Source organism: Lepus europaeus, chromosome 14 (assembly GCF_033115175.1).
Source record: "Lepus europaeus isolate LE1 chromosome 14, mLepTim1.pri, whole genome shotgun sequence".
NCBI lineage: Eukaryota > Metazoa > Chordata > Mammalia > Lagomorpha > Leporidae > Lepus > Lepus europaeus.
This window is the reverse complement of record NC_084840.1, coordinates 90060277-90078872: the sequence shown is the minus strand read 5'-3', so window position 1 is coordinate 90078872 and position 18596 is coordinate 90060277. Positions and strand designations below refer to the sequence as shown.

Below are 18596 nucleotides of genomic sequence, written 5' to 3'. Positions count from 1 at the left end.
TCCCGTCTCCTTTCTTTCCCAGTTGGTGCCAGGCTCCTAATAGGGCTGAGGGAGGAGACAGGGATCCGAGCCGGCCAGGGAGCCGGCGAAGCCACCCGGGGCGCGCCCGGAGCTCTGCGCTTGCGCACGGGAGCAACACGCCACCCGGAAGGAGGCCGCGGACTCCCGTGGTGCGCAGGCGCAGAGCCACACCAAGGCGGAACTGGGACGTCCCGGGCTTGGGCAACCTAAACAGCCGGGGGTAAGAAGGTGGCGGCTGCGGGGCAGTGCGCATGCGCGGGCCGCCGTCCCTGGTGAAGTGAGAGGCGGACCGGGGCGGCCAAGCAGGGCTCGGCGCAGGATCAGGATGGACGAGGACGTGCTGACCACCCTGAAGATCCTCATCATCGGCGAGAGCGGAGTCGGCAAGTCCAGGTGAGGGGGTCTGCGGGCCGCGACGGGGGGCGGGGAGGGGCTGTGGCTGCCTCCCGGGCCGCCACGGGGACGGTCAACGGCGGTGGCGGCGGCGCTCCGGCCGGCCCGGCTCCAGGCCTCCGGGCCGCGCGCGCCGCCCGAGGCTGCCGGGCCCGAGGCCCCGGGCCGCTTGCCCTGCTGTCGGGCGCCCCGAGAACAGAACCGCTCTGGGGCTGCTCTGGGCCGGCGGGGCGGGCGGGCGGGCCCGGGGCCGGGGTCCGGGGTCCGGGCGCGGCCGGGGGCGACGCCTCGGCCCGGGGCTCTCGGAGACGAGGATCCCGGCGCCCGGGGGTGGCGAGCTGCGTGACGCGATCCCCGGGGCTTCTGTGGGCCCCTCTGGAAATGCGCAGTGCTCCGCGCAGGAGGTTTCCCGGAGCCGTAGGTCACATTCCTGGCCTGCGTTCTGGCGCGGCCCCATTGTCGCTTCTTTGCTGTGAAAGCCAGCAGCCCTGGCGAGTAGTTGAGAGCGCTTTGGGGCCGGGCGTCTCGAAGGCTCGGAGGAGCTTGTGGGGGCGTTGCTGCCTTGGGTTATTTCGCTGGGGGCAGAGAGTAAACACTGACAGTGGATGGAGTTGAGGATGAGGTGTGGCGGGAGCTGGGCAGGTGCGGTGTGGCGGGGAGCTGGGCCGGTGCGGTGTGGCGGGAGCTGGGCAGGTGCGGTGTGGCGGGAGCTAGGCCGGTGCGGTGTGGCGGGGAGCTGGGCCGGTGCGGTGTGGAGGGTGCTGGGCAGGTGCGGTGTGGAGGGTGCTGGGCAGGTGCGGTGTGGCGGGAGCTGGGCCGGTGCGGTGTGGAGGGTGCTGGGCAGGTGCGGTGTGGCGGGAGCTGGGCCGGTGCGGTGTGGCGGGGAGCTGGGCCGGTGCGGTGTGGAGGGTGCTGGGCCGGTGCGGTGTGGCGGGGAGCTGGGCCGGTGCGGTGTGGAGGGTGCTGGGCAGGTGCGGTGTTGCTGGCGGGCTGTGGATTCTTAAAGGTCTGGTGACAAAGTTCTGCTGGTGAAGTCAGCCCTTGCCAGCTGATTAGGTGCTAGGGCAGCCCTGGTTTTAAACCATCAACTCCAGGGGTTTGTAGGCAATTTCCTGTCCTAGCTCTGCCTCCTGGAATTCGTATTCCGGAAATCTTTTAGGATGCAGAAGAGTTCAAAAGCCTCAAATGTGTGGTATGTGCGGAAGTCACGGATTTTTCAAGTTTGGCAATCCAACTCGGTAGTTTTTCTCACTTAACATACTCTGTACTGCAGTGAGGGCTTTGTACATACGAAAGGATGGATCAAGGGAACACTCTGGATTCGCAAAATCCTTGGGGGGAGAGAGAGGGAGAGTGTCTGTTTCAAAGGCTGAATAAAATTATTAAAATTACTGTGGTTACCGTCTGTCATTGCACATATTCAAAGGATTAAAAAAGTTAATTGAAGATTGTCCCAATAGGAACTCCGTAGCTGTGACCTTTATTTTCATCTTTTTCTCTTTGACGTGTGACCCTCAGTTAAGTTAAGGCATTTGTAGTTGCTGTTCTCGAAGTCAAGAACAGTTAGTTGTCATTTCACGTGGTTCAACCCAATACGTGTGTTGAATGGACTGTGAGCTAAGGTGTCCTAGCGTTGTCTGGAAGGTTAACCAGAGGTTAGTTAGCTGAAATAGGTCATTAAGATTCCCTTTTTAGACCATGGTCTGTTAAGTGGGTTTATTGGTCTCCCTAGTTTACACCCATCCCCCACCCATATGAATTTATTTGAGCCTAAGTTGCTTTAAATACAAGTATACTTAATGGTGAATTATTAACCACTCCCTGCAAAATTTTAACACTTTCTTTCATTAAAGGTTTGCATCTAGGGAGAAAGTTGTCTTACTGTTATAGGTAGATACACATTACTGGTCTATGTGATGTGCTTTGGAAAATGACCTGAACGTAGATCTCAATGATGTTACTGAAGTACAAGTCTATACCTTTTCAGGTGAGTATAGTACAAAAACATTTGTCGTGGATGTGATCTTAAAGGGTTGTTCTAACGAATATATTATTTATGCCTCTTTATATCCAGCTAGTGGAAGTGAGATAGCCCTTTGTTGAGGAATCATTGTGCAACAAAGGGAATTTTAATCCAAATTAGTGGCTACTCTCCAGTTTATGTCCTCCTGTTGGAGTGTAAAGGGTATGTCACAGTGGCCGGGAGATCAGGATTATGAAACTGGTGTGACCTTGTGTTTGATACTTGACATCTCTAGGCCTTCATTTGGAAAGTGAGGGGGTTGGGAGAGAAACTTCTCAAACAGTTGTTAATTGTTTAGGACTGACTCTCTGGTTAGGCCTGATGAAGTAAAGATGTAGCAAGGTGTATCAGGAATTGCCATAGTCTCAGAGGCTGTCTGTTTGCATTCTGTTTGATGCAATTCATTTGTAAATTAGGAAATGCAGATCAGTTATAGTTACTGTGTTTCTTTAATTTGGTTTTAGTGGCATGGTGGCTATAGCACTGCATGGTGAGTATTTTGCATTTTTAAACTTTGGAAACAGGAAGGTTTTGAAGATAGACTGTAAGTGCAGTGGCTCTTAAACATTTGGGGGTTTTGAATTCCTTTCAGAAGCCAGTAGAGAAGTGGACTCTGTAGGGAAGCACATGCATAGACCTTAGAAAACATTTCAGGCTACCAGTGTGCCTCTGGCTAAGGTCGGACTTACAGCCTGTATGAAAATGGGTTGTTTCACACCACTACCAGTTCCTGCCTTCCCTGACAGAGTGCCATTAGCGAACAAGGGCTGTGATGGGGATTAGCAGTGATGGAGAGAAATCCCTGGCTCAGTCTCTGCCACACTGTAATGGCCACACTACCATTATTACTAGCCTTACTTTTGTGGTGGTGCTATTATTACTACTACTTTGCAAGGTTATTTTAACCTGTGTTTTTGCAGTACTGTTCTGTGTGGTGACCAAGTATGGAAACATACCTTTTCGAGTCTTAAATTATGGGTGACTGCGCTTGTTGGGAGAGAAGAAAATTATATATATATATCCTCTTTCAGACTGACCAGTGCTGGCACATGACTCATGTGGTAGTCAGTAAAAATAGTTATAGTTAAAATGTTAAGTAAAAAAAAAAAATCTAGAATTTGACTCTAGTTTTACCTGTGATCCTGTAGTGTCTTTTATGGTAGACACAAGAAATCAGCTGAAAAAGGAGAGTTCACTCTTCAGATATAATTGACACTAGGTTTGGAAATGACCAGTGAGCCATTCTGTTTTGCAGTATACTCTGGACAAAAATATCTTCAGTAGTTGGCGGCCAGCGCTGTGGCTCACTTGGTTAATCCTCCACCTGCAGCGCCTGCATTCCATATGGGCGCCGGGTTCTAGTCCCGGTTGCTCCTCTTCCAGTCCAGCTCTCTGCTGTGGCCCAGGAGGGTAGTGGAGGATGGCCCAAGTGCTTGGGCCCCTGCACCCACATGGGAGACCAGGAGGAAGCACCTGGCTTCTGGCTTCGGATCGGCGCAGTGCTGGCCGTAGCAGCCATTTTGGGGGGTGAACCAACGGAAAGGAAGACCTTTCTCTGTCTTCTCTCTCTCTCTCACTCGCTAACTCTATCTGTCAAATAAATAAAATTAAAAAAATATGTTTTCAGTAGCGATAATCAGAGCTTTTCTGCAGTTCAGATATCTGACAGCTGTTTTCTCGATAGGAATTAACACGAGGGGAGATTGATTAATTTTGTAAAGCCAGACCTGTAGCAAAGGCTTCAGCTTCCCTTTCGAAGAGCTTCTAATTACTGACAGTTCTGTGTCATAGTAGGTAAAATAGGAAACATAGTTTTAGAGTCCCCTTCTAATCTGGAATCTTCTGCTCCTGTCCATTCCTTTCTAGCTTCTTTGTACTTGTTGGGTTTAGTCCTGGCTGGTGGCACTTGTCTTGATTTGCTTGTCCTTATTGGCTGGCATTAACTTTTCAGAACGTATCTTGTCACTCCTTTCTTTCAGTCTCCCTAGCTCCCTGTCCACCCTCCCTAGCACTTGCCTGAGTATGTTTACTCTGGCTGTCATGGGCTCTTTCTACCCTCTCCCTTCCTGTCCTTCCCTCCCTCTGAGGCAGTGGGCATACTGCTTGTTAGAAAATGCTACCCACAAACCTTTCTGTTCTGCTTGAATTCAGAGTGTATTATGTGTCACATTTTTTTTTAAATCAATTTTTTGTATTCCAAGATTGTTTCCCCTTGCATCCAAATCAATTTAAGCATTCTATGTTGCTGCTGTTACTCTCTCAGAAAGACATTCCAGTACAGTTAAAACAACACAGAAACCACCTTTTCCCATTTCAGTATTGTGTGGGGGAACATCGGGGTAATATTTAGTGGTAAACTGCTTTCTTCTTAGGATTTTTAAGTTGCCAATAATTTAATTTCTTATCTACTGCACTGAGGCAGAGTTCCTGGGAACAGGCCCCCATCAGCACTTATCTGCATTTAGTAGTTTGTAACAAAACATAACAATCTCGTATGAACACATTTGTCCTGCCATTGGAAGTAAAAGTCAAATTCCTGATGTATCTTTTTCATATCTCTTTTAGCCTGCTGTTGAGGTTCACAGATGATACTTTTGATCCAGAGCTTGCAGCAACTATAGGTAAGCCTGTGTTTAAAAACTCAGTAGAAGTGCTGAAGGTTTTCTTGCCTTTGGGCTGTTCTGTGTAAATTGCCATACCCTTTTCCTCTCATCCCACTGCTTGCATTGTCCTTGGAAATCTTCAAAGTGTTGATGTCATTAAATCTCTGGAGCCTTCCTACAGCTCACCCAGTGAACATGCCCGTTACGTGTTGTCTGGTGGCATTTGGTAATACTGCTGGTAATGTGATTCTCTGCATACACGTTTCTCTCCTGTGTGCACATTATCTTTTATTTTGCAACACACAACAGTCTTTGAGTATCTGTTGTATGCAGGCGCTAACCTGAGCGGTGGGGCTGTAATAATGAATAGTACAAACTTGGTCTCTGTCATCATGGACTTAACAGCAGTGTGCTCATGTTTTATGTTTAGCATTTGCTACAGTGTTTGGAATCATTCTGATTTCTTAACTTTTGATTGGTTATAAAGATTATTAGGAGCAGTGACACCTAAATGCTGTTTTAAAATAACATGTGAGATAGGCTTAATGGACTACATGAGACATCAGAGATACATGTTTTGACATCATAAGTTAAGGGAGTAGACCATGATTTAAAGCCATCAAGAGACAATGAGGAATAGTTGTTTGATAGCTGAGCTGAGTGGAGCTGGGTTGTAATCTTGGCTCTGCCTTGAACTTGGTATGCTCTTGAACAAGTCATTTTCCTTCATTTTCTTCATCTGTGAATTGAAAGGTTTGGGGACAGAGAATATATTTTTTGTCCAACATTAAAATTTCATGACATGATGAGTGGAATATGTGATGAATGATTCTAGCATTATTAGTGAATATAGTTTCTAGTTTTCATTTATTATGTGTGTTTTTTCTTTTGTGAAATAATTTGAGACTTAAAGATACATTATAAAATTAGCAAAAATAATTCTTACATGTCAAATTCCCCAAATGTTAATAAATATTTGCCTTATCATTTTCCCTCCACATATACACATGCTATTCTTTTTGTAAAAATTGAGAGTGAATTGCCTTTCACATCTAGATATTTGTTTACTTTCACTTTTTTTTTTTTTTAAAGATTTATTTATTTGAAAGGCAGAGTTACAGAAGGAGGAGGGCGTATTGGAGAGAGAGGTCTTCCATACATTGGTTCACTCTTCAGATGGTTGCAACAGTTGGAGCTGAGCCAGGCCAGAGCCAGGAGCTTCTTGCAGGTCTCCCGTGTGGGTGCAGGGGCCCAATTGGGCCGTCTTCACTCTTTTCCCAGGCACATTAGCACAACTGGATTGGAAATGGAACAGCTGGTACTCTAACCGGTGTCCCTATGGAATGCCAACATCACAGTTGGCGGCTTAACCCTGTAAGCCAGCCCGCCCCCTCACTTGTAAATATTTAACATATTTCCTAGATGAACATGGATGCAGTTTACAAACCAATTTGATCATTCGTCCTGTTAATGTCCTGAAGGAAAAGAAATGTTTCTGGTTCTTAATCCAGCCCAGCATCACACAGTGACTTTAGTTGTCGTTTCTCCTCCATCCTTCTGAACAGTTCTTTAATCTTTGTCTTTCCATGGTCTTGACAGTTTTGAAAAGTACAGGCCAGTTACTCTGTGGAATGCCCCTCACAGTGTGTTCTCATGGTTAGATTCAGGTTGCGTTTTTAGCAGGACTTCCACACGGTGCTTCTCAGCTCATGTCTTTGCAGGCCCATGCTGTTTATCTCATTGCTGGTGAGAAAACTTTACTCACTTAAGGTAACATATGCCAGGTTCTTCCACTCTAAAGGTCTTATTTTTCCCTTTTGTAACTAGTAGATTTTTGCGGAGAGGAAACTTTATGAGACAGTATAGATGTTCTGCTTGTTGTATACTTTTCTACTTGTGCTTGGTCATACATTATGTGGATGATATCTTACTTGCTCACAAGAATGCAGCAACTCTGAATGCCTAAGTGAGACAGTAGCAGTAGTCAAGGTTCTACTCCTTAGCCAAGATGGACTGGTAAATATATTTTCGGACAGCAAATGCTCAGTACAGGTAGCAAAGACGATCCCTTTTGCAGTCTTTAACCCAACCAATAAGCCAATTGGCCAAATGTTCACAACACTTAAAGAGCTAACTGAGAAAAGAAAACACCCATGGTATATCTCACACATAAGATCACATACTGGGTTACCTGGCTTTATTTTCCAAGGCAACAGAAAGGTTGATCCTCTTATCTCCTGCAACACGGCTTCCATTGGACACTTAGAACAAGCACGTATTTTAAAATTTCTTATGTCAGCAAGCAACATAAAATTGCTTTTCCCAGAACTAACAATGAGCCAATGCAAACACCTAGTGCACTCTTGCAAGAATTGTGCACCCCTCGCCCCATTAGACCCACTGCAACAAGCAGGAGTGATCCCGCGAGGCCTTGCTGCTAATAAGCTATGGCAAGTGGACATCACCCACATTAACTCTTTTGGTAAACTTAAGTTTGTCCATGTGCTGGTAGGTACTTATTCAAAGGCTGTATTTGCAACAGCCCAATCCGGAGAAAAGGCTAGTAATGCGATAAAGGCGGTTAAATCAGCCATGCTGGTCCTTGGTGTCCCCTGGACCATAAAGACTAATAACGGGCCAGTGTATGCATCATAGGAATTTAATTCCTTCCTGAAATCTTGGAACATACAGTCTGCCACAGGTATCCCATACAACCCACAGGGACAGGCAATCATTGAAAGAACTCATAGGACGATTAAAGATCTCTTACAAAGACAGAAAAACAATCATATGCCCTCAGACCCACAGCTTGCTTTGACTAAGGTCCTTTTCGCTACCAATTTTCTTACTTCTGATTCCCAAGGGATAAGCCCAGTTATAAACACTGGGGATCCTTTCCATCCCAGACCCCAGCCCCTATGGTTAGGTGGAAAGACCCCCTGACAGGAGAATGGAAAGGACCACACCCTCTGCGAACCAAAGGTCGAGGATATGCTTGTGTCTTTCCAGAGAATGTGGAACAACCCATTTGGGTACCAGCCAGAAACATCAAGCCTGCAACTGACAGCCAGCCAGCCAGAATCAGCTGAACAAGACTGAGAGTCTGCCTTGTTAGCAGACGCACCTGCCCTATCATCCTACCCTGAGAAACTGCCCATAGCCATATCTGTTACTGTTTTGTACCCTACTAGCTCTGGTCAGCCACTCAAACGGCCCACAGCCTGTGTGCGGTCATGCCATTCCTGATAACCATTATTCCTCATTCCTACCCCTATCTGAGCAAGCAATCCTGTGGTCTTTTGATTTGAGCACTGGTTAGTCAGTGACAGGTAAGATCCCCTGGGAGACAACCTAAGACAGGCACAGCTGTGTACGGAGACCACATGGAAACGGGGTCAACAACGATATGGTCAAGAATCATGCCTCCCGTTGCTCAAAAATAAACGAAAAGGGGAAAATGTGGTGGAATGAGAAGGCCATGCCAAGATGGCCGCTGGCAAGCGAGCATCAGTTACTCAGGAATGGCTTTGAAACCCACCTAGCAACGGAGCCTGCCTGGCAACAGGCTGTGAGTGGATGGCTTTGGAAACTGCCTGGCAACAGGCCGTGATTGGTTGGGACATAGCCCGCCCCTTGACCGGATTGGCTGGTCTTGGCTATATAAGCTGTTGTACTAACTGAAATAAAGGAGTCTGCAGGCTGCTTGCCTCAAGCCTGCTTTCACCCGACTCCCGGGGTCTGTGTGGTGACTCGTGCCTCTTGCCCTCAAGCGCTCCTCTTCTCAGAAACGAATCCATTGCAACATTGTTGAGAAATCAACTGCAACATCTTTGGCATCCCTTGATGATCCTAGCCTTCAACAAGTAATAAGTACAAAGCATAAGCATGTCATTCCAATTATGATGGTTGACAAATGGTGATTTTTCAAATGACATCATTCTGTGTACATTTCTTTCTTGGATTTTGTAAGGAAAGTCTCAGTTTCTTTTTTTCTATGATATTAACTTATGGTGCCTCTAAATTTTTATTCTGTCAGGTGTTACATTTATAGATGTACTCTTATGTGTATCATAAGAAAGGGAATCATTTGAAACCCTAGTAATTCAAAATCCATTTTAATTTGCCTTTCATGTGTGATTTGCACCTTTACAATTACTTAGGAGTAGAACTCCCTTTAGCTTAAAGCAGGCCTGGGGACGGATAGCGAGGAGCAGAGGAGTAGTAAATGGAAGGAAAATAAACTTGCTTAGAGTTAAAGTTTTACTAAGGACTGAGTTTCTGTGTAATGTGAAATCATTTTCATTTTAAACCCACATGGAATCCGGGAAGTTGCAGAATGTCAGATCTTGGGTTGTCGTTACTATAAAAGTTTGGTCTTTTGCAAAAACAAACACCTAGATTATAGTGTGCTGTTCAAAATGTGTCTGAGCTGTTCCCCAGATGGGCCTTGGGTCTTGAATATATTTAAAAGGTAACTTTTACATTTGGACACCAGATTGCTTTCTACCACAGATTATAACCGATAAGCACACGGGTTCTATTTGTTTATTTTTTAAAGATTTATTTACTTATTTGAAAGAGTGACAGAGGGCGAGGAGAGAGAGAGAGATCATCCATCTGCTGATTCACTCCCCAAATGGCTGCAGCAGTCAGGGTTGGGCCAAGCTGAAGCCAGGAGCCAGGAATTCCATCTGGGTCTCCCATGTGGGTCAGGGGCCCAAGCACTTGGCCATCTTCAGCTGCTTTCCTGGCAGGGAGCTGGGTGGGAAGCCTGGTAGCAAGGACTCAAACCCGCACTTCCATATATGGGATGCTGGTGTGGCAAGCAGTGACTTAACTCACAGTGCCACAACACCAGCCTCCGACATAGGTTTTATTGTTTGGCAATGGTGTTGTGAAAAACAGTGTTTTGTGGAACTGGTCTGCCCTTCTATGTATGAAAACTGGCCCCTACCCAGTCCCTCTGTAGTAGATACAAGGTATTGTCAGGCTCTAGTTTCCCAGAGTCACACTTCTTAGCTTAAAGTTCCTTTGCCTTTTTTGATGATTACAAATCAGTCTGTTTTCTGAAATTTACTCAGTAGATTGAGGGAGTGGCGCATTAGATCCTGCTCCTGTGACTCTAGTCATTATCTCCTCTTGATGTGAGGGTTTGTCTTTAGGGTGTTATGAGTGTGTGTGTGTGTGGTGTGTGTGTGTGTTTTAACAAGAACCCTAGGCCCTGAACAAAGGCCAACAGAGAACCGTGGGAGATGCAGTGAGGGATGTAGAGGCTCAGATGAAAAGAGTGGGTAGAATTTACTAAAATGAATACAAATGTTTAAATGAGAAGATGGAAGAAATAGATAAATAGAAATCCAACATAGGCATATGTGAACCTCAGGAGAAAACATATGAAACGCAAGAACATTTCTGGCATAAACACTTGTCCACACAAAATTACAATAAGATTTAAAATTTTTTTTAAAGATTTATTTATTTGAAAAGCAGAGTTACAGAGAGACAGAGAGAGGGGCGGGCAGGGGTCTTCCATCTGCTGGTTCACTCCATAAATGGCCACAATGGCCAGGCCAAAGCCAGGAGCTTCTTCCAGGTCTCCCAGCCGGTAGCTCAAACCATTGCACCACAGTGCTGGCCCCAACAAGGTGGCATCTTACCCGTTGTGCCAAATGCCTGCCTCAGGTTTTGTTTCTTGTTTGCCTGTTTTAGGAAACCTTTGAATATAAAAGGAGTATTTTAAATAAAACGTTTCTCTAACAAAAATATAGAAAATATAAAACTAGTTCTCTACCTAAGACAGGTTTACAGTCTTTTGCTTAACCTATTTGTAAGATTTTTAGTTTTTGGAGCTGGAGTTGTGGTGTAGTGGGTTAAGCTGCGGCTTGCAGTGCCAACATCCCATATGGGCCCCGGTTTCAGTCCCAGCTGCTCCACTTCCCACCCAGCTCCCTGCTAATGGGCCTAGGAAAGCTGCAGAGGATGCCCCAGTGCTTGGACCCCTGCACTCATGTGGGGGACCCAGATGAAACTCCTGGCTTTCATCTGGCCCAGTTCTGGCCATTGTGGCTATTTGAGGAGTGGACCAGCAGATGCAAGATATCTCTCTCTCTGACTCTGACTTTCAAAATAAAAGAGTGAATCTTAAAAAAAATAAATAAAAAAAAAATTTACATCTGTTAATATGTGTGAAAGTGTTTTTTGAGGGTTGATATGCTTCAACCAAATTTCTTTTTGTTGTTGTTTTTTCTTATTTGAAAGTGTTATAGAGAGAGGGAGGGAAAGACAGAGAAAGAGAGAGAGAGGTCTTCCATATGCTAGTTCACTTCTCAGATGGCCACAATGACCAGCACTGGACCAGGCTGAAGCCAGGAGCTTTATCCAGGTCTCCCACATGGATGGGCCATTTCCACTGCATTCCCAGGCTATCAGCAGAGAGCTGGATCAGAAGTGGAGCAGCCAGGACTTGAACTGGCTCACATATGGGATGCTGGTGTCGCAGGTGGTGGTGTTACCCATTCCACCACAGCGCCGGCCCCTCAACCAAACTAAGATGGCCCAAGTGTTTGGGACTCTGCTACCATATGGGAGATCTGAATGGAGTTCCTGGCTCCTGGGTTTGTCCTGCCCTGGACCTGGCTGCTGTGGCCATGCGGGAAGTGATCCAGCAGATGGAAGATCTCTCTCTTTCCCTCCCCACTCCCCTCATTCAAATAAGCCCTGCCTTTCAATAAATAAATCTTAAAATAAAATATGCCCATTATTTGTGTCCTCATCACAGACCACTTACTACTTGTGTTTGCTTCTAAGGGCAGAACCCAGATTTGTGGGAATTTTCCCACCAATTACTCTACAGTTGGGCTTAAAAAAAGAAATAATTTGGTTAAAATGGAAAATAGTAGGTTTGTACTTCTTGTTTAATAGCATAACAAAAACTTGGTGAAATATGTGGAAATATGAGGTAATTTGAAGAAAAATAAAGCTGTGTGGTCTGTTTCATATAATTTCACTCATTTAAATGTTTTAATTGGAGTAAAGCAATAAAAATAAATCTGGCATTTCTTGAATAGTGGCAAATGGTCTTAATAATATTTAAGTAGCTTCCCTTTCTGTTTTGTGTGTGTGTGACATTTTTAAAAATCAGCATTTGGTATTAAAGTTGTCCTGGTTTATAACATGAAGAACTTTCCAGCTTTAAAAGTGTTGTGACTAATTTAAATGATATTGGAGTCATCTGTTCTTCAAAGATCACATTTCACCTGTGAGCAGCTTTTCTTTTTTCTTTTTTTTTTTTTTTTTGCCATTCCAAACTTTTTCCTTCCTAACTATAGTCTTGAGTACACAACTGGGAAAGTGTTTGTTTTCTTTTAAGTTAGTTCCACAGAGTATTCTTTCAGGCCCTTCATTATTCGTAACTGTGGCTTCTCTCATTTCTAAACTTGTATGTTTTTGTTGTCTGTCTTCCTGAGGAATGTATTTTACTGTTTGGGAGATTGCTTTATTTTTTTCACCCTCTGTTTTTCATTACTTTTTTCTCTAAAGATTTATGTATGTATTTATTTGAAGTCAGAGTTACAGAGACAGAGATATTACTTCCAATGGTGTATTCATTCCCCAGATGGCTGCAATGGCCAAGGCTGGGCCAGGTTGAAGCCAGGAGCCTGGACTTCATCCAGGATTTCCTACATGGGTGGCAGAGGCCCAGCACTTAGGCTTTTCCTGGGAGGTGGATTAGAGGTGGAGCAGCCACCAGAACTGGGGCTCATTGAAGTTGCCAGTGTTCCTTTTGTGTTCCTTTACTTTTAGTCTGTTCTTTAACAAAGATGCCTGATAAGAACAAATTGTATTGTATTGTGTTCCATAGGTTTTGGTATGTAATTTTTTTGGTATTGCTCTGGATAGTTTGAATTTTCAGGTTTGCTTTCTTTTTTTTTTTTTTTTTTTTTTTTTGATATTTATTTTATTTAATTGAAAGGCAGAGTTACAGTGAGAGGCAGAGGCCAAGGCAGGTGGAAGAGTGGTAAGGAAGGAGGAAGAAAGAGAGAAAAAGCTATCTTCCATCCACTGGTTTATTCTCCAAATGGCCAGGCTGGGCCAGGACAATGTCAGGAGCCTGGAACTCCATCTGGGTCTCCATATGGGTTGCAGCACCATCTTTTGCTGCTTTCCCAGGCACGTTAGCAGGAAGCTGGACTGGAAGCCTAGCAGCCAGATCTTAAAGTGGAGCTCATATACAATGCAGGCAGTAGCACTTCCTGCTCAACAATGAATGCCAGGCATTTGACCTAGCCTTTAGGATGCAGCTAGTGATGTCTGCTTCCCATAGCAGAGTATCTGGGTTCAAGTCCTGGCTCAACCCAGTCCCAGGCATTGTTGGCATCTAAGTAATGAACCAGCATTTGGGAGCTTGCTCTCTGTCTTTTCTGCCTCTCAAATTAAAACAAACCTAAAAGACAGTAAAGCAGGACTTATATATTTCTTGGTGAGAAAGAAATTGACTTAGAGAGGTTTTATGCCCTTGTTGAGTGAGACATTAGTAAGAGATTTGGTATTATTTTAATTACATCAAGTGGATTAACCACATATCTGACAGAATATCAAAGAATGCTAATGTAAGAGGGAAGCCACAAAATAAAATATATCAGTGAATTACATGTGTATCTGTCCAGTTCTCCTGACAATTCAGATTGTCATACAGGATTGAAAGGTTCTAAAAGCAAATAATGTAAGGCTGAAGATAAGGGAATGGCCAGGCAGATGCAAATAATACAGAAGCAAGGATTTGGTAATATAACATAAGTTAAGGTAGAGTTAAAGGTTCATGCATCGGAGAAAATAAAGTAGGGTATTATATAATGATGAAAAGCCTGATTATTAAACACAGCAGTTGAAACAGTCATAAACAAGTAGACACCAAGCATGGAAATCATATATAAAAGCAAACTGGGTTCAAAATGCAAGAGGAGAATTTTTTATGAAAGTACAGTTAAATTAGGCTTGTTGTATTTCTTTCACAATTAAAACAAACTACACATATAAGTATATAAGGAAGTAGAAAAACACAAATGTCAAATCTCCGAATAACAAACTCTGCTTTAAAATCCCATGGAGGAGCCAGGGCTGTGGCGTAGGAGGTGAAGCCGCCACCTGCTGCAGCAGCATCCCATATGGGCACTGGGTGGAGTCCTGGCTGCTCCACTTATTGATCCGGGTATACCTGCCAATGGCTCAAGAAAGCAGCAGAAGATGGCTCAAGTACTTGGGCCCCTGCACCCACATGGGAGACCTGGATGGAGCTCCTGGCTCTTGGCTTCTGCCTGGCCCTGCCCTGGCCGTTGCAGCCATGGAAGACCTCATTAATTTGTGTATAGTACCCACTCAATAATGATCTTGCTGGGTCATATGATAGATGTAATATGTAAGATTACAAAGCAATTTGGATATGTTGTTATACAGTGATTGTATCATTTTATATTCCCACTATGATGAGCATTTGAGAATTCTTCCTTATCCCTTACCTGTATTTAATATAGGCACTTTTAAATTTTAGAAATTTGAATAAGTATGTTGGTATATCATAGAGGCTTAATTTGCATATCTATAACTAATTATGGTAAGCATCTTTCTGTGTTTTTATTTTCTTTTTGTATGAGTGCGTTCTTGAAGTGTCTCAGTCTTTTGTTAAGTTTTTAATTGGATTTTTTATTTCTGATTATTGAGTTTTAAGAATTATTTATATATTCTGCATGTGTCTTATTAAATGATACTTGCTTTTCAAATATTTTCCTCCCAGTCTTTGGCTTATCTTTTCATTCTTGTAACAGTACATTTCTAAATACACAAATTTTATATTGTGATGAAATCCAGTGTATCAATTTCTGCATAACAGATAATGATTTTGTTCTGTTTTTTACACAGAAGGTTGCATTGATTATTTTTCTCCTATGTTTTCTTCTACAAGTTTTGTAATTTCAGGTATTACATTACGTCTAATTTTTTAATTAATTTTTGAGTATGGTGTGGAATAGTGATTGAAATCCTGTTTTTTTCTTTTACATATGCTATCCAGTTGTTCTAAACATCAGTTGAAGAAACTCTCCTTTCTACTCTGAATAGCCTTTGTGCACTTGTAAACATACCATTTCTTTTAGTATTTTAGTATGTATTGACATATTTCTGGGCTCTATTCTGCTTATCTGCTTGTCTTTTCGGGGTGCTGGCGCCACCGGCCGCTTGTCTTTTTCAGTGTCATTAGCTCATTGTCTTGATTGATGTAGCTTTATAAGAAATCTGGAAATCAGATATTGTCGGTGTATCAACTTTGTTGTTTTATGAAGTTGTTTTGCTATTCTAGTGCCTTTGCATTTCTCAGTGAACTTCAAAATCTGCTTGTTGACTTAAAAATAGAAGTCTACATGAATTTTTTTTAAAAAATATTTATTTATTTGTTTGAAAGGCAGAGTTACAGAGAGGTAGAGGAAGAGTCAGAGGCAGATAGAGATCTATCCACTGGTTCACTCCCCAAATGGCCACACAAGCTAAGCTGATCGGAAGCCAGGAGCCTTCCTTTGGGTCTCCCATAAGGGTGCAGGGGCCCAGCACCTGGGCCATCCTCCCCTGCTTTCCCAGGCCATTAACAGGGAGCTGGATCAGAAGTGGAGCAGCTGAATCTCAAACCGGCACCCATATGGGATGCCGGCACAGCAGGCGGCGGCTTGACCCACTATGCCACAGCACAGGTCCTGTACCTGAATTTTGATAGGGATTATGTTGAATCCACAGATCATTTTGGGGAAAATTGACCAATAACAGTATTAAGTTAACAATATTGAGTCTTACGCTTGTTGAATAAATTGTATCTTTCAATTCATTTAGGTTTTTAAAATTTTCTCAGAATGTTTTATAATTTTCAGTGATTAGATAGTCTACAAGTCTGTGAGATTTAACCTTAAGTATTCTATAGGTCTTTGTTTAAAACAATGTTTCTTAATTTTTGTTTCCCTTTGTTCACCACTAATATATAGACATACAGTTGGTTTTTAGTGTTTTGATACTAGGAGGGAAAATATTGAGACAGACAGAGCTCACATCCATTGATTCATTCCCCATATACCTGCAACAGCCAGAGCCAGGCCACACCAAAAGCAGGAGCCAGGAATTCAACCTAGGTCTCCCATGTGGATGGCAGAGACCCGAGCACTTGAGCCATCACATACTGCTTCCTGTTAGTAGGAAGCTGGAATCAATAGTAGAGCCAGGATTTGGACCCAGGCAGTTTAATAATGGTATACAGGTGTCCCAAACAGCATCGGAACCAAAGGCCCTCCACCCAATTGACTTTTTACGTGTTTATTTTGTATCCTCCAGCTAAACTTGAACTTGCTTATTCTAGGAATTTTTTTTTTCTTTTGGTATATTCCAGTGACTTTTTCAATCTGAATGCCTTTATTTCTTATTTCCTTTGGCTGAAAAATCTCACGTGCTGTGCCATGTTGAGTAGACGTGGTAAGAACCAGTACCCTTATTTTTCTCCTGACATTAAGGGGAAAGAATTCTTTACTGTGGAATATGTTGGTCATGTGATCTTTAGAAATGCTCTTTATTAGGTTTGGGAGAGTTCTCTTTTTTCCTAGTTTACTGAGAGGCTTTATGAGAAATTCAAACTGGATTTTGTCAAGTGAATTTTCTTTATCTTTGGTGAGATGCTCCTCTGATAACTTTTTAAAATTTTTATTTTTTCCCTTTTTGATAACTTCTTTTTTAGTTTAATATAGTTTAGTACACATTAATTTCTTTGAATATTAAACTAACTTTCTACTTCCGGAATAAACTCCAGTTAGCATGATGTGTTTTTTATACATTTTGGGTGGGATTCATTATTAAAATTTGTTTAGGATTTCCTTTTACAGTCATGAGAGATATTGTTATAGTTTTCTTTAGTTGTGTTATCTTTGGTCTTGGTATCAGGGTAATGTAGGACTTACAGAAGTCTAAGGAAGTATTTCACTCCTCTTCATTTTCTTGGAAGAATTTGCTTAGAATGTGCTAATATTTAAATGTTTAGTAGAATTCACTCAGGGCTTGACTTTTTTTCATTTTTTAAACTTTATGATAATAGGATTTCTTTAACAGATACAGGATTCTCCAGGTTGTCTATTTATTTTGTTGTTGTAGCAATAAAATAAATACAAAATTTACCATTTAAACAATTTTTCCATGTGTATTGAGTATATTCACATTGCTGTGCAAATGTCATCCCTGCCCATTTCCAGAACATTCTTATCACCCCAAACAGAAACACTGAACCAACTATACAAAAATTTCCCACTCCATTCTTCTCCCCAGCTCCCGGTAGTAACCTTTATTTTGTTTTCTGTCTCTATGAAATTTGCCTGTTCTAGTTACCTCATATAAGTAGAATCATACAGTATTTGTCTTTTAATGTCTAGTTTATCTACTTAGCTTAATGCTTTCAAGGTCCATCAGGTCTATCATGTGTCAGTATTGGGTTCCATTTTATGACTGGGTTGTGTTCCACTGTACAATGATACTTCAAAACATTCGTGGAGAATAAAATTAAAAGGCAAATTTTGCTACAAAAAATTGAAATGCATATATAATTTTTTTTGACAGGCAGAGTTAGTGAGAGAGACAGAGAAAGGTCTTCCTTTTCCATTGGCTCACCCCCCCAAATAGCCGCTACAGCCGGTACTGCACCGAACCGAAGCCAGGAGCCAGGTGCTTCCTCCTGGTCTCCCATGTGGGTGCAGGGCCCAAGCACTTGGACCATCCTCCACTGCCTTCCCGGCCACAGCAGAGAGCTGGACTGGAAGAGGAGCAACCGGGACAGAATCCAGCACCCCAACCGGGACTAGAACCCAGGGTGCCGGTGCCACAGACGGAGGATTAACCAAGTGAGCCGCAGTGCCGGCCTATAGTTTTTTGATAATATATTTTTCCATGGACATTTTGAAGACTCATATGCGTGGGTTTTTTTTTTAGATTTTTTTTTCTTTAGATTTATTTTATCTATTATTTGAAAGACAAAGTCACAGAAAGAGGGAGATCTTCCAACCACTGGTTTGCTCCCCAAAAGGCTGTAGTACTGGGTCTTTACAAGGCCAAAGCCAGGAACCAGGAATTCCACCTGGGTTTCCCACATGGGTGGCAGATACCTGAGGATTTGGGCCATGTTCCTCTATTTTCCCAGGCATGTTAGTAGGGAGCTGGATCGGAAGTGAAGTAGCCAGGACTTGAACCAGCACTCCTGGTACGCCAGAGTCACAGGCATGGCTTAACCTGCTGTGCCATGACATTGGCCCCATTTACAGACTTCTTGAAATACCATATGTATATACCACATTTTGTTTACCTAATAGCCCATAAGCGAACCCATGAGTTAATTCTGCCTTTTGGCAATTGTTAATGATACTGCTGTGACCTTTATTCTCTTAGTATATGTTTGAGTCCTAGCTGGTAATTTTTTGGGGTCTGTACATAGAAGTGAAAATTGCTGGCTTATGTGGTAATTCAATTTTTAGCTCTTTGAGGAATTGCCA

General features: G+C 43.2%; 1 protein-coding gene across 1 annotated transcript in view; it reads left to right on the top strand.

Annotated features, from left to right (window-relative positions):
• The first annotated feature begins 229 nt into the window (after window positions 1–229).
• Window positions 230–18596, top strand: part of RAB18 (RAB18, member RAS oncogene family) — a 44150-nt gene continuing 25783 nt past the window's right edge. The window contains exons 1-2 of the mRNA XM_062211105.1: window positions 230–414; window positions 5003–5058. Coding sequence (XP_062067089.1) covers window positions 347–414; window positions 5003–5058 — 124 coding nt within the window. The 5' untranslated portion in view covers window positions 230–346. The remainder of the gene's footprint in view (window positions 415–5002; window positions 5059–18596) is intronic.